At 35.9% G+C, this 16,875-nt stretch overlaps 1 protein-coding gene across 1 annotated transcript in view; it reads left to right on the top strand.

The window, feature by feature from the left end:
* The window catches only part of CFAP47 (cilia and flagella associated protein 47), a 531,154-nt gene that overhangs the window by 71,346 nt on the left and 442,933 nt on the right, over nucleotides 1-16,875 (top strand). The window contains exons 16-20 of the mRNA XM_059385274.1: nucleotides 3,008-3,138; nucleotides 5,809-5,931; nucleotides 7,401-7,532; nucleotides 10,405-10,482; nucleotides 13,804-13,948. Of these exons, the coding sequence (XP_059241257.1) occupies nucleotides 3,008-3,138; nucleotides 5,809-5,931; nucleotides 7,401-7,532; nucleotides 10,405-10,482; nucleotides 13,804-13,948 (609 nt within the window). The remainder of the gene's footprint in view (nucleotides 1-3,007; nucleotides 3,139-5,808; nucleotides 5,932-7,400; nucleotides 7,533-10,404; nucleotides 10,483-13,803; nucleotides 13,949-16,875) is intronic.

Genomic DNA, 16,875 nt, shown 5'->3' with positions numbered 1-16,875 from the left:
TGGATAAACCTTCTCTAGTTGAAAATAGGCATCACGTTGTAGTAGTTACATTATCTACATTCGTTACAGGTTTGGTTAAACACATGATAAGGCACGGAGTGTGTCTGGAAAGCATAGTGTTTGGCACTTTTCCTTGTATTTCTCCATCCAAACCAGGGTGGAATGGGTGGGGCTTTCCCCTGGTGCCTGCTGTGGAAATGTAGTGATGATGCTTGATTTGACAAAAGAGAAGTGGATTCATAATTATGAACTTGAATGCTGGTTATGCTTCTCCTAATTGTTAGAATTCTTATTTTTATAGGGATGATTTTAGTGTTTCAATTTTTTTGGTGGCTTATGACATCTGCTGTATTTTTCAAAGCACAAAACACAAAGACATTTAATTCCAAATACAATACTTTTGAGCAATACCATTAGGCTTTAAGTACTTTTGAATTTTTTTTAGGACACAAATAATAAAGTACTCAAATCTATTTCATGTAGTGTTGAAGAAAGTGTGCATAATTTATATTATATACATGGGTTTTTCTTATGTCATTTTCCTTTTGTTCAGAATATTCATGTAATTATTACTCAGTTTTGTTTTGCCTCTTTGTTAAAACAGAAAGTAACTTTTCCTTACGTTGCTTTTCTTATATCCCTTTTGCTATATTGGCGTTACATTCTGAATAATACATTTAATGCTGTCATTGTCTATATTTTTATAAACTAAAGTGAGTAGTTCTAAATTAAATTTTATGTTGTGATTGTGCTTTCTTCCTGAGGTGTGATATATTTTGGATTTGGATTTGGGTCATGGATATTGTAGAGGGTGAGTTTAAGAGTGGGTTGGTATGATGCGCCTGGGGGGTTCAGTTGGTTAAGCATCTGCCTTCAGCTCAAGTCATGATCCCAGGATTCCGGGATCCAGTGCCAGGATCTAGTGCCGCATCAGGCTTCCTGCTCTGTGGGGAGCCTGCTTCTCCCTCTCCCTCTCTCTTTGTCCCTCAGGAATAAATAAGTAAAATCTTAAAAAAAAAAAAAGAGTGCATTGATGTTTTCTAAGATAGAATTGGGTTTCTTATTTGACTTTTTTGTTAGGTACTATTCATGTTTGTGCTTTTTGTGTTTTTTTCTGTGTTGTCTTTCATCTGACTGAGCTGTTGAATCTGCTCAGTGCTTGCACTTGGCTTCAAGCAGTTCGCTCTCACTGTCTTTTGGTGAAAGACCCTTGGCCATATAGAACCTGCCCTGCCAATCCCAGCCTTGCTCAGTGTGGCTGTTTGTTTTATTTCCCCTGTTTCCTGATAATATAATATTCCTGGAGAAAAATATATAGCCGTGCTGATGGAAGGGAAGATAATTACCTCAAGCTGACCCTTCCGCATGGATCTATAATCCTGTGCTCCTCTCAACTCTTAGCATGCTTGGGTGTCTTTATAGATCATATTGGATCTGCTTTCTCAAAGTTACTTCCAATCAAACTTTTTGATACACCATTCTCTTCCAGCATGGTCACTCAACTTTTATACTCCCCCAGGCTTTGTCCTTCTGCAGAGTTTCTGCTCATTTTTCACAGTTCAAATGCCATCTTATATAATGAAGTTTCCTCCCCTTCCTTGGGCTAATTTAGGTTCCCCCTCCCTACTCTCACTGTGTCTTTGGTATGTCATCTATAGTTATTTGTTCATATCTGTATGCTATTGTAATAGATATTGCTGAGTCTATATCTGATATCCATTCCCCTAAGATGACCCCTTTTTTTTGGGGGGGGGGACATTCATGTCTAGAAATCTCTTTTCCCCAGCTTTTCTTGACAATGAGATAGGGACAGCGGTTTCTTTTAGCTCTATCTTCCTTCTTGGTGCCAGGCACTGTTTGAAATACTTCTTCATATATGAGCTTCTTTAATCCCTACAATTCTCTGAGTTACATACAGCTGTTTATCCCCATTTATGTCTAAGGAGGCTCTGTGACATGTGTTAAATAAATTTTCCAAGGTCTCAGCTAGAAAATGGCAGAGCTGAAATTGGAACCATGGATTTTGACCTAGAATTTGTGTTTTTATTTATTTATTTATTTATTTATTTTAAAAAAGATTTTATTTATTCATCTGACACACAGAGAGATAACAAGTAGGCAGAGAGGCAGGCAGAGAGAAAGGGGGAAGCAGGCTCCCCGTTGAGCAGTGAGCTTGATGCAGGGCTCGGTTCCAAGACCCTGAGATCATGACCTAAGCTAAAGACAGAGGCTTAACCCACTGAGCCACACAGGCACCCTGAATTTGTGCTTCTATAACCGCTATTCTATGATACCTTCCTACATGGATGAAAGCCAACATAGTATGGAATGGTAGTAGGAAGCTAGAAGGATCATTGCTCCTTGAAGCCATCGTCATCCTGCTAAGGCAGTCCTGGAATACCAATCTGTGTGGCCTTCTGATGGCATAAGATGAATAAAACTTCTAAGTCATTCTTTCCATTAAGTATTATTTTCTTACTCCAAAGAAAATGATGAATTTAAACAGATGAAGCAGCTCACATCAAATGTGCTTGATACTTCCTGGGTTCTCAATACATTTGAATTATAAAAATGTGTTAATTACTAATAGTTACATCAGAGGATATCAGAGGTGATATCTCCAAGGATGTGAACATTTTAAAACAAAAAAAGCCTCTGATAATTGTAATTCCTTCCTCTGAAAACTGAATGAGTGATGTTAACAACTATGTCAGAGTGTTGGGAAACATAAGAGGGGGACATTTTGCTAAATACTGTCATACTTTTTATCAAATATTTTGTTCCGCCTTATAAAATTAGAAAATAAGGTATGTGTTTTAGATTTTAATCAAACTCTTGTAGGTCTGTACTCACTTGATAATCTCCTGTAGCATTTCTGTATATTTTGAGTTTAATATAAATAATTTGTTATAATGTCATTATATTCTTGTGCTGCTTCTTATTTTGGACATTGAAATGTATATAATTAAAATGTGGTCAATATCTGTTCTTTCTGAATTCTCTGTAGGCACGGTTGAACCATACTCTTCATTGGAATGTGAAGTAACATGGCTGCCGGGTTTCAGTTCTCCAGAAAGGGGAGAATTTGTTCTTCACGTCAGTGAAGGAAACACACTGACACTAAAATGTGTTGCACATGTAATGATTTCCTTTAAATATGATTTTTATTTTGAGGGCTTTAAATTGGTTGGGTATATATATGTGTGTGTGTATAGTTGAGTATATGTACTATGTTAGTAAAACTCATTCTGCTTGGAATATTAACTGAGTTACCATTTTCTTGGTGTCACTTCTCTATCATAAATGAAGACTTTGCTAAAAAAAGTGTTACGTTACCTAAAATTAACTCACAAATCCAAGATTTTTGTGCCAGCAATACTAGATTTTCATTAGAGCCTCTATAAACATACAATACCATGGGGTCACCTGAAATGAAATTATTTTATTAACAGAAACCAAGGAAAAATAGAGAAAATTATATTTTTGTCCTATTGTATTGTTAGAATTCTAGTGGTAATTAATAATTCAGTATGAAATGGTCCACATAATTTACATAGCAAGGAGATACGGAAAATTCCAATTTTATAGAGTATACTTCTTATAATAAAAATGAGTAAAGTTAAGGCTGCAGCATGTAATTTTAACTTTGTTTTTGTGGTAGAGCCCAGAGGGCATTAACTTCATACTTCATAATCACCAAGAACCCACTTTATTTGTGTATGAAATTTTCCTCCCAATATTCTCAGTAATTTAACTCAAGCCAGTGCTGTTTTACTGAATCTCATCTTTGTCTCCAGGCCATGATCATGCTTTTAAATCTTTCAGCTATGAAGGAGCTCATAGCCTTAAGAGATAAGAGATTCATCCACTTTAATGATGGCAGTAGGTTCATTCCTCTGCTCCAGACTTGAAACAAGCTGGACCCTACTGCTTTTCCTATGTTTAAATTACTTGCTCTTCTTTTTAAAAATTTCTACTGAAGTATAGGATACATACGGAAAAGGATACATATTATGACTTCTGTATCATTCAATCTTTATAGACTGATAGCATCTTTGTAATGTATACCCAGATCAACTAGATCAAGAAGCTGACTATGACTAGCATCACAAAAGAACCACTCTCCCCATCCCCACTTCCAGTCCCTCAGTTTCCCTCCCAGAGTTATCCGCATCCTTACTTCTAATGGCATAGATTGATTTTGGTTTTAAAATTTATATAAATGTAATCAAAGCTTGCTTGTTTTGTTCATCATACTGTTTGTGGACTTCGTCTATTCTGGTATACGTGGTAACAATATTCATTCTCATTCCTGAATAGTATTCCATTGTGTGACTCTGCCATCATTTTTCCATTACACAGCTGATGGGGATTTGGATTGTTTCAGATTCTTAGCTACTATAATAATGCTTCTCTTAACTTTCTTACAGCTGTATTTTGGTGAACGTGTGCACACTGTTCTTTAGTTGTTACGTAACTGTGTTTGATGAAGTTCGTAATATAAATCTGCCTACATACCTACCCGATGTGTATTCTTTTCTAACAAGTAGAAGATGAGCAATTTAGTAACTTAGACTTTGCATTAATAATAGATATCATTTATTAATTACTGTATATCAGGTGGGATGTTAGGTGCTATTCATGCATTATCTAATTTAATCTTATAACAGCTCTGTTAGGCTGTACTAATAACACAGTTGATGGGTGAGGAAATGGAGGATTAGAGTAAATGATTAACTAATACAAGTTCATACATGCAGTGAATGCCTTGGGTTGAATTTATATCTAGATCTATTTGCCTCCAGCATCTTTGCGGTTACTTAGTGGTCAAATTTACTTTCTGCTTTCCCTATACTTGGATTGTTAAGAATTAAAGTCCAAGATATCAGAATAATGAATTGGATCATTTTATGGTAAATTTTTGAGGTCCTCTGAAGTTAAATGAACTGTGAAGTGTTTCTCTTATGAAAGTAAAGCTGGAGGAACGTGAAGTGATTAAATACAATGTTCATTTAATGTTTGTCCTAAATTTATGAAGGACTTACTTGATCATTTTGTCATCTTTTAGCTTTGTTTAGAAATTTATTGTTCTGATTACCGAAGTCGTGTTCTTCAAATAATTATAAGAATGTATTAAAACCTCCCAAGACAATAAATAATTTATCAGGGTCTGGTGTAAAGAGCACTGTATGAGGAATTGGAAAACCTGGGTTCTAGTTCCCCTTGGCTATTGTTTGCCTTCCTGTGAAATGGGAGAAGTGGATAATGTCAGTATTTTCAAAAAACTGTTCCATGACACAGTAGTTCTGTGAAGTGATTTGTGTGTAGGTAAGGAGGAGGAGTCCTGCACCTAAGTAACTCTGAATCACAGTGAACCACCTCCCCATTCAGAAGAAAGCAAAGTGTGTATTATCAACACATTAAGTGTTAGAAGGCTAATAGTAAAAACAAGCCTAGATAATCTCATTTGACACAATATTTCCCATGCTAGGGGACTCTTTCCTTGTGCATAACACACAGTCGAACCGTGTATGTAGTTGGATAGATGATCTCTAAGATCTCTTACATGATTCTCAGTCCTGGATTTACTTCCTCTATAGGATTGTCTTATTCCCTTTGCCTTCCTCAGTTTAGGAGTACAGTTTAGTGTTCCATTCTATTTTCCTTTAAGTACATCATAACATCTGATAACCTTTCATGTTTTAGAGATTTCCATGAGGCTGCTAAAATTTGAGTCATTTAGAAGGGGGTTAGAAATACTTTACTATTATTTCTATTGTATCTTCTCTCTTCTCCTTCTATTATTAGCTTGGTCACACTAAGGTCGTATTTTTGGAGCCAAGGATCCTCTTCAGTAATAGCCCTCAAGGTTTAACAACTTGGAGGAAAGCCATTCTTCACAACATAGGACAAAACCATGCTTATTTCAAGGTAATGTAGAATCTTGGAATATTATTTGGATCAGATCACATTATATTTTATATTTTTTTGTTGCCATGAGTGCTGTGGTGTTAATACTTTAGTCTTTATAAATTGACTAATGCTAATATTTGGATATTTCATGCAATACTTAGCCAAGTACATTTCATCTACTTTGTCCTTTTAATTTCCCACAAAAATCATTTTTTCTTTCTTCTACCCTTAATCTCTCTTCTTACCCCTTTGTGTCTTCCTGTCATTTTGTCTTTTTGAAAAAAAGAAATAACTTGGAAAAAAGAGCACTTTCAAAAATATCCATTGTTGCTATTACAACTCCATATTTGATAACATACTTTTCCTCTTCTTGTTTTTACTCTACCATCAGGAATTAACAGTAGAAACTGGGACCTAGAGCAAGATCCTTGTAAAGATATTCTATTTATAGTTGTTGCCCCTGATTTAAATTATAAGTGGTGATAGAATATTTTGCTGAAAAATATATTAAGATCTCCCAATAGTGAGACTAGATAGAGGTCAGTGTTTGAGATCTTTTATTCAAGCTTTATATCTACATGTCTTCTGCCCAAGCAGACAAACGCAGATACCCTTTCCTTCTGTTGCTTCAAAATCAGCTCTGAAGTCTGTTTGTTCCCTCATTCCCAAAATACCTTAACCAATTTTCCTTTAAATTGTTCTGGCTTAAAGCATGGTAGATAGTTCTAAACTAGCTCCTGAGAAACTACACCATAAATCCTTTGGTAAATTACTTATAACTTTTTTTTTTAAGTTTTTATTTTTTATAAACATATATTTTTATCCCCAGGGGTACAGGTCTGTGAATCACCATACTTACAACTTTTTAAAGGTCAAAATGATATCTTAGACAGTAGACCCTCAAGGAAATAATAAAGAACAGGGAGTTACTTTTTTTTTAATAAAATTTTATTTATTTACTTGACAGAGAGAAAGTAGCAGAGGGAGAGGGAGAAGCAGACTCCTCCTGAGCAGGGATCCCCCCAGGACTCTGGGACCATGACCTGAGTCCAAGGCAGACACTCAAACTACCAAGCCACACAGGCTCCCCCAGGAGGTTACTTCTTCATCATCTGCCTCCCTACTAACTTCGTTTTCAGTGTTTACTGTCAGGGAAAAGGCAAACTACCAAAGTAGTATCTAGAATTTTATCATCTTTTCTAACAAATCTATCTCATCCTCGTAAGTTTTGCTAAGTCTTGATAACACTTCAGACAGGAGACTTCATCATCCTATTTGAATTGGATGTCGGCACTACAAGTTCCTTTTGCTGGGTTAAGGGTACAAATCCCTGTTGAAGTTTTATTTGTGCGTCTGGTGTTGGGAAACATATTATGAAATCGTCTCATGCCCTGTGCCCAAGGGTCCTCTCTCTGGGTTGTAGTTGAAAGCTTTAGATCAGCAAAGTTAAAGGATAATATAACATTTCTGCAAACTTTCAATTACAGATTTGTGACCAGAGTCTTTTGCCTACTATGAATATTGTTCCATCACAAGGAGTAATTCCTTTCGGGGGGCTAACTGTTCTCAATATCTCCTGTACACCTACTGTAGCAGAAAAATTTGATACAAGAGCAAAGGTATGTTCATGCATATGTGTATTCATTCCTTATATTTATATATGTCTATGTAGATTTGTTTAGTTGTTTAGGAGATTTATAATAGTAAGTTTAATGCTATAAAATGGTATGTGTGTTTATTCTTAGAAAACTTGTTTTAAGAATTTCTTCAAACGGGAGTGAGTTTTACTGTTATGATGCTAATGAATAATTTTTTAAATTTTGGTTACTTTGTTAGTGATTGAACTATCACTAAAGAAATGTAGTTTTTAGAGATTTATAGAATAAGCAACCTTACCTATATAATTTTGTAGAAATAGTTAGCAGAACCTGGAAAGAGGATCTGTAGAAAACATTTTTGGTGCAAGTTGGTAATGGAAGTTTCTACCAAGTTGAAATGGATACAGTTCATCAATATGAGGCATTCTTTGCATGAAATTAGAATGATATTTGGCATCTCTGAGATGTGACAACTTCTCACTAGTCACAGAGGAAAGGATGACTTTTTTCATGGCATTAATTAGATATTTGATTTAATTAGATACCTTTGGAAAAATTAATTAATTTTGGAATGTTAATTCTAAATAGCTTCAATGACTATATGAATTATAGGCAAATTCTGTATGGTGTTAAGATCTATATTTTATAGCATGCATAGAATATTTTACTAGTTTATATTCTGGAAATTATATAATTAAAAAGACATTACCTTGATTTAAGGGGCTTTTCTTTTTTTTTTTTTTTTTTTTTTAAAGATTTTATTTATTTATTTGACAGAGAGAAATCACAAGTAGGTAGAGAGGCAGGCAGAGAGAGAGAGGAGGAAGCAGGCTCCCTGCCGAGCAGAGAGCCCGATGCGGGACTCGATCCCAGGACCCTGAGATCATGACCTGAGCCGAAGGCAGCGGCTTAACCACTGAGCCACCCAGGCGCCCCTTAAGGGGCTTTTCTAATTGTTCATTAAATAGAAGAAATAAAATGGAAGACTAATCTCATAAATTTTATTATAAACTAGAGGAATGGAATACTCTTGATTTTCAATCTCATGATCAGCTAGGTACATTTACTCACAATAAGAAATAAATATGTATACTTTTTTTAAAACAAAATGAATAGTTTTAGATATATCCCCCATTTTATCCTTAATTTCCCACAATTCTTTTTTTCATAACAATTAATTCTTAAATAACATGTAGGTTAATGTGATAAACACCAATTTGCCCCAGATAAATAACCTAATGATTTTATCTTTTATGAAGACATACATACTGAAAGATAATTATAAATTATATATTATGGTACATGGTCTGAGATTTGGGCAAAGTTTTATTTTTTAAAAGATTTTATTTATTTATTTGACAGAGAGAGATCATAAGTAGGCAGAGAGGGAGGCGGAGAGGGGTGGGAAGCAGGCTCACTGCCGAGCAGAGAGCCCAATGCGGGCAATCCCACAACCCTGGGATCATGAACTGAGCCGAAGGCAGAGGCTTTAACCCACTGAGCCACCCAGGCGCCCCTGGGCAGAGTTTTTTAATATAATATTCTAGAAAAAATAAAAAATATGGCCAATAAAAATAGTTTCAGTAAAAGATTAGTTTCTGCTGTATTTTAGAAGAGTATGCTGTTTTTACAAAGCTTACCTTTTAAACATAACATAATAATTCATTTATTCATCCAACACATATTTACTGGACACAAGTTTTACGTTAGATTCTGTTGTAGATTCAGTGGATGATCAATAAAGGGGAGGTAGGTGAAAGCCAGCCGTGATGAGTTGAAACTTATATGTGGGATTCACCAAGGGGGAACATGTTGATTTGTCATTTCCTCTGAATCATCACATTCTGATTTTTATGATTTTAGTCAAGTATTTTATTTATGTACTATATATTCTTTAATTACAATGTGGAAATCACATAATACTGTGAATATAGTGATTTAGTTAATTAAATAACGTGTCACTTTCTCCAATAATTTTGAAAAAAATGACAGTTTGGAGGTTTTTTTTTTTTTTCCTATGAACAGTGTCACTGACTTTCTATGTAAAGAGTGAAATACACTCCTATCTCTTTCTTAGATTGATATTTATATTTAAATCAGCCTTGATGCTCCCTGTTTGTATATAGGTGGGGATTTCAGTGAATGCTGTTTTTGTGCCTCTGAAATTTTGCTTAGACATGTATATGTTCAGATAATCTACAATTCTAATTTGGTAGGAATTATACAACTAAATTCTTATTTCACCATCTTAATTTTCTCAGAGGCTGTTGAGTGTTCAGGCTGTCTTTGGTTTATATTTAACCACTGCTGGTTAAAAGACAAAATGCTCTGCCTCTCTGAGCCTCAGTTTTCCTCACTTGGCAATTAGGATATTAATATTGGTAACCTCACAGGATACTGAGGATTAAAAAGGAGACAATGTAATTAGCACTGTACTTGGCCCATTTGCTCAACAATTTTTTAGCCACTTTCATTATTATTATGGTCATTATGGATATTAGTTTATCTCTGTGGGAGGAAGTATGTTTGTACTCAGTTTCCTATCTGTTTTAATTTTGAATAATCCTTAAGATTAGGTAAATACAGAAGGGATATGGGGAGTGGCAGTAATGTGTAGTTAAATGGGTAGAACTCTGCAGTCAAATTTATAAGCTATAAACTGGTCCCATTTGTTGTGGAGGTTTTTAAGAGTTGAACACTCATTCCTCTTAGGAATATTAATTCTGCATAACAAGAAATGGGATGACAAATACCAGAATAAATCTTGTGACATTTATAATATGTTATTATTATTTAAATTTTAAAATATTGCCAAAAGCCAGGTAATACTTTAGTCGTATATGGGTAAATTTTAATGTAGTTTCTACAAGGCTTTGTATTTCTCTCAAATAAGGTTGCTATTCGCCGTGCAAATGTCATAGACCTCAGGATTGGTGGATCTGTTGAGATTGCTGATGTGGAAATTAATCCGGTGAGTATATTCATATGTTAACTATTTGTGTAATCAGTGTATGAGTGTGGTGACTTTTGTTACATGTCCCTGGTCAGCCCATTTATGTTTGAAAATATCTCATTATGTAGTACTTTGACATGTAGAATTTAATATATATAATATAAATATGTGTTGAAGCAGATTATCAAATGGAGGTTTCAGAATTGACCAATTTAATTCTACCAGTACATTAAAGTCAACTGTAGGCTTCATCATGATCCTACTCCTCCTAAGAGGTAACCACTTCACTGAATTTTCTAATTATTCTCCCTTTACTTTTTCTAATCGGCCCATCACATATGTATGAATTCCTTAACCATTCATTATTTAGTTTCATTTGTTCATTTTTGAGCTTCATGACAAACATGTACTGTGTGTAGTCTTTGGTGAGTCACTTTTAACTGAGTATTGTATTTCCAGAGTTGATCTAAGTTGTGTGTAGCTGTACTTTTTTTTTTCATTCCTACCACTGCTTAATATTCCATTATGTAGACCTGTTGCAATTCAGAGACTCTGTTGTCCATTCAAATAGGTGTTTCTCTTTTGTTGTTATGACAAGCACTCCAGCAGGGAACATTTTGTGTACATATCTTGTGAGGTACAGGTGCTAGAGTTTCTCTCAGAGTAGAGTTGCTAACTCATAGAATATGTGCATTTTTGGATTCACAAGATAGCTTCCATATTTTATCCTCAAGTTTCCATTGCTCTGCATTCAATTGCTCCGTCAGTTGTATTATAAGACTTAATGTTTGCCAGTCTTTTAAGTATAAAATGATCATCTCACTGTGGTCTTGATTTGCATTTTCTGAACTATAGTTTTGTTTATTTTTAAAATTATTGTTCTGTATCCTGATAAAATTCTGTTCTATAGTTGATAGCCCACACATATATTTCTTTTCCTGGCAAGTCTTTCTGGAATCAGATCTGGTCTCATCTACCCAGAAATCTTACCCTGAAGGCGCCTGGGTGGTTTAGTTGGTCAAATGTCTACCTTCAGCTCAGGTCATGGTCCCAGAATCCTGGGATCAAGCCCCTTTTCATCATTGGTGGTAGGTGAGCAGGGAGTCTGCTTCTTCTCTCCTCCCTGCTTATGTTCTCTCCTGCTTTCTCTCTCTCTCTCTCAAATAAATAAATAAAATCTTAAAAAAAAATCAAGAAACAAAGAACTCACCCTGATCCTTTAATGCAGGCCCATATGCCCCTTCCATTGTGACATTCATAAGATGGTACAAATATCTTAAACTCTGGAAACATCTTCATCATAACAATTGTCGTATTATTTTCAGGTTATCAGAACTTCTGTTTCTCTCTCCCACTAGTACTGCAGCGCCTATGCCATTCTGGTGCTGAATTAAATAGAGCAGACATGGGTGAGGCTGCCAGTGTCTCAGGTAGGGCCTCGTTACTAGTCTATACTTTAAGGGCTTCATCACAATTTTAGTTTTTGGCTTTGAGGTACAATTTTCTTATTTTTATTGGTGTTGAAGGCATGATAAGTCTAGACAGATTGACAGACACTAGGCTACCTTGTGTAAGACTGGTGATTTTGGAGATTAAAATCCCTGCAGTATCCAGAGTGCTTTCTCCTTTGCTATGGTATTTGTCCTTGAACAATATTAGAAATGTATTTAGACTTTGACTACTTCATTTCCACACCCTAAAGTCATTTGTGGCATGCTTTGTATGTTATAGTACAATTGAGTAATTTATAAGACTTTGTATTAATATATATCAGTATTCCCTGATTATGGGGCACCTGGGTGGTTTAGTCGTTTAGCATCTGCCTTTGGCTCAGGTCATGATCCCAGGGTCCTGGGATCGAGCCCCACATTGGGCTTCCTGCTTGGCAGGGGAACTGCTTCTCCTTTTCCCTCTGCTGCTCCCCTGCTTGTGTTTCCTGTCTCGCTGTGTCTCTCTCTCAAATAAATAAATAAAATCTTAAAAAAAAATTCCTTGATTATGTTGAATTTTAAACATAGCTGCCTTTTAAAAATAATAATAAAATTAATATTCTGGCATCATCAGTAAGAGCTTTAATAATTGTATGGTGTTGAATATGTATCTTAATAACAGTTAGGACATTTTATCCAAATGAGCATATGTACAAGGCCAGAATAGTATAAGAGGAATGATCTTTTGCATCAAGCTTTCATTACCCATATTGGATTTTACAGATTTACCCTGTAGAAATGGGTTGATATTTTAAGTGTGAGAAACAGTGGCCAGTTGACCTTAATGTAATAGTTCCCTCAACATTAGGATACTGTTGCCACTTTCTCTTTAGTCTTACATGTAATTCTTTTACTAAGTAACTGTAAGGCTATGAAGAGGAATTTTATAGAACTCTGTGATGTAGGCACATACCTGGCATATAAGATAGTTAAGATACATTCAGTAAACATTCCTTACATCTATTTAAGCGAGGCATCAGGTGCTAAAGATATAAAAATGAATCAGGCCTAAGGTCTGCTAGGAGAGACAGATTTGTAAACAAATAAACAGATTTTATGGTGTTGTAATGGTAAGTAAATATAAGGAACAGAAGTAGTTCCGAGCACAGTGTCATAAAATATGGTTTATCTAACTGGGGTTTGAAGGATAGCAATTATGAGTTAGAGGAAAGCTTTCCTAATGGAAGGGACACACTAATACAGACAGAGGAGAGTGAAGCATCAGGTATTGGTTGGAAAGGACAAGTCATACAGCTTGCTGAAGTACGAAGTGAGTGGGGGAAGAGTTTATGAACCCTGCTGAGGAACTTGGACATTGGTAGTTGGAGGAGAATCATCACATTTTAAGATAAGAAGTACAGATTTTCAGTTAGTTTAATTGTGACTTTGTTGTGGAGAGGAGAATTGAAGAAAGTACAAATCTAGAAATGACCTGAAAAGTAATGCATTATTTACTTCATACAATTACATTAGGGATAAGAGGTAAAAGAGGCAGAATAAAAGGGATTTGGTGACCAATTATGTATCAGAGGTACGGGAGAGGAAGGAAAATGTGGCCAGTTTTTATAGAGGAGAGTAGTTAATAATGCCCTTAATGAAAAATAATGATACATTTTTTTTTCAAGGCATAATGACATATAACATTATGTCCATTTTAGGTGTACCAAATAATGATTTTATATCTGTATGTATTGCAAAATGAGTTACCATCCATTGTGAAACATAGTTATATTCTTTTTCTTGTGATGAGAACTTTAAGGTCTACTCTTTTAAAGTGTAATTTTGGTTCATATTATTTTTATGAAATATTACTCTGCTTTCTAATTCTTTTTCTCTTTTTAAATTTTAGGACGTATTTAACTTCAGTGGTACCTATGTTGGTGCTACTCAGATTATTCCATTTATAATAAAAAACAAAGGTATAACACGTGCCAGAGTGGAGTTTAATCTACAAGACTTTGAATATTTTTCTTTGGATTTTAAAGATAGAACAGGTATAGCTCTTATACTATAATAATATTCTTGTAAAACAGTTTCAAGTTGTTTTAAGGTATAATGTTAAAAAATATGTCAAGGGCAGTTGTTCTGAAGTATTTTTAATTATTCAGTGCATGGTTTTATTTCTAGAAATATATCAGTATTAACATCAGGATACTTTGGTAACGCATAACGTATAACCAGGCTTGTTAGTTGATTTAATGTAGTTAAGAATGTTATGTATACGTTAAAAAAAAAGTTTTATGTATAAGTATATACTATAAATCAAAATGGAATTATTAATTGCTAATTTTAATTGCCCAAGAGTTTCAGGTAAATGTCTTTGGAGAGTCCTCTCTATATGTTTACTCATGTATTAAGTATCTTTATGTCACATTAAATTTAAAAGATAGGTACTTCGGGGTGCCTGGGTGGTTTAGTCATTAAGCTTCTGCCTTTGCCTCAGGTCATGATCCCAGGGTCGTAGGGTAAAGCCCCGCATCAGGCTCCTTCCTGCACAGGAAGCTTGCTTCTCCCTCTCCTACTGCTTGTGTTCTTGCTCTTTCTCTCTCTCTCTGTGTCAAATAAATAAATAAAATCTTTAAAAAAAAAATAAAATAAGAGATAGGCACTTCTACAAAGACATTTCATTTGTTTACTCTAGGGGTTGGCACAATAAGGTTTGTGTACTAAATCTGGCCTGATACATGTTTTTATAAATAAAGTTTTATTAGAGTACAGACACATTTATTTGTTTGTGTATTGTTTATGGCTGCTTGCATACTATAAAGGCAGAGTTGAATAGTTGTGGAAGAAACCATATGGCTTTCAAAGCCTACAGAATTTAGTATATGGACCCTTACAGAAAAGGTTTGCCACCCATTGGTTTGGACCTTTCTTCTTCAATAAATATTTGTTGAATACCAATTATAGGCTAGATACTAGACTTTGAGTCTATAAAGACAGTATCATATTTTAACATGTTCTCAAGACATGAACGCAAGTATATCCGTCAGGATCTCAGAAATTCACAGATGACTTGCTCAAAGGGTTTAACTGAAGAGAGTTTAATGAAGGAATTATCTGTGGAGGTGGGAGCTGGATGAAAAGAAATCAATGAGGGATGGAAGCTGCTACTACCTTGCTCCTGAAGGAGTAAGAGGAGACAATTTATTTCTGGACCCCCATGATCAGTGAAACTTTGAAAGAGGGGCCAACTGATAAGAGCTTTAGCCGTGAAGGAATGCAGCCATTGCCAGAAGCGTAGCCAATGCAGCGAAGACATGAAGGCAGAAATCCCTCCTACCTTCTGATAACATACTGGTGTCTCCCTGTGGTAGAATGAAGTCAGAGCAAGGGGGCCTAGCTGAACTGACCTATAGGTCAGGACAGAGCAGCAAAGAGAAAGGTGGCTGTGGAATCTAATGACAAGCGAAGAACACCTCTAACAGTATGAGAGCTGAACAGAGAATCAGCTTATTATCAGAGAGCATGGCAGATGCTGTAAGGCAGATGAGTACCTGGTGCTAAGGGAGCATATGTTAGGGAAAAGTACTAATCAGTGTAAGGGAAGATTTCTTGGAGAAGTCAATGCCTAATCCTCATCTTGAAGAAGATGAGAAGATACACAAGAAAAGGGGATATATGAAAGAATGCAAGTAAAAGCCTAGCAATGAGTCAAGGTGGTAAGTAGTTCAGGATGCCCAGAGTGTAGAGGGACAGGATGGGGAGGGCAAGTGAGATCCATGTCACTAAGGATCAGGCTTTGATCCTGGAGGTTAGGCAGCACCATTAAAGGATGTATATCCAGGCAGTGGTGTGATCAGACTCAAATTTTGCTCATTTTTCTTTTGGAGCAGAGTTGAGGATGGGCTGGGGGAACATGTAGGAATGGGAAGGGCAAGACCAGAGAGAGAAGGAGGTCAGCTAGGGGTTGTGGCCATACAGATGAGAAGTGATCAAGCCTGAACACAGAAAGTGATGCTGGAAATGGAAAGGAAAGGAGTACAAAGGTGCCGAGACATAAGAAATGCTCTGACTTGCTTATCAAGTGGACCTGGGTCTTAGGGAGGAGGAGCAAGGCTCAGATCTCTCCCAGGTTTTGTTTATAAGAGGTAGGCGACTGGAGGTACAATTCATGGTTGAGGTGATACAGAGGGAGGATCAGGTTTAGGTGAGCGTGGTATGAGAGGACATTGTGTACTAGCCCAGGAATGATTACAGCAGGCGGCTGGAAATACGTATGAATTTTCTATTCTTTTTTTTGTTCCTAAGTCTGGATGCTGAAACTTTAGTTGCTTAACACTTTATTCTCACTGACTACCTCATTTACTGTCATTGTACCTTGTTCATTGGATCTCAGACTCCTCTTGGTTATTCTGCACAGCTAGTCCACAAAGTGCATATGTTTTCACAATTCTGCCTTAACCCTAGCACAAACCTCCCTCCTAGACCACTGCATCATCTTTTCAAATGCTTCCCATGCCTCCAAGCTTTTCTCCTCGGACCTGTTCTGGAGAGTAGTCTTAAAGCCAGGATCTTATCACATCACTCCTCTGATCAAAAAGTTTTGTTTGTTTCATGTTACCAATAGCAGTGGTTCTTAGCAGCATGGCTGCTGACACAGTCCAGGAGGTACTTCCCTTGATCTTAATTATTATTAACAATTTGCAACAAAGTTTACACTTAAAATGTTCTGAAGATGTATCTTAGTGTTATAAGTATTTTAACACATAAATACCCTTCTGTGACAAATTAGACTTGGTTTTTCTTGTGATCATTTCAAGATTATTGGATAGATGAGTTGTTGGAGAGGCCATGTTGAAGCCATTTGGGTATGACTCCACGTTGTCTTTCTAGTCGCCTTGTCCCCACTGCAGCCAGATTACGTTCCACGTTTCCTTCTAATGGCACTGGATTTCCCTTCTAGGATGGTTCTTCCTCT

Source organism: Mustela nigripes, chromosome X (assembly GCF_022355385.1).
Source record: "Mustela nigripes isolate SB6536 chromosome X, MUSNIG.SB6536, whole genome shotgun sequence".
NCBI lineage: Eukaryota > Metazoa > Chordata > Mammalia > Carnivora > Mustelidae > Mustela > Mustela nigripes.
Note: the sequence above shows the minus strand (reverse complement) of the source record. Positions and strands in the feature narration are given on the sequence as shown.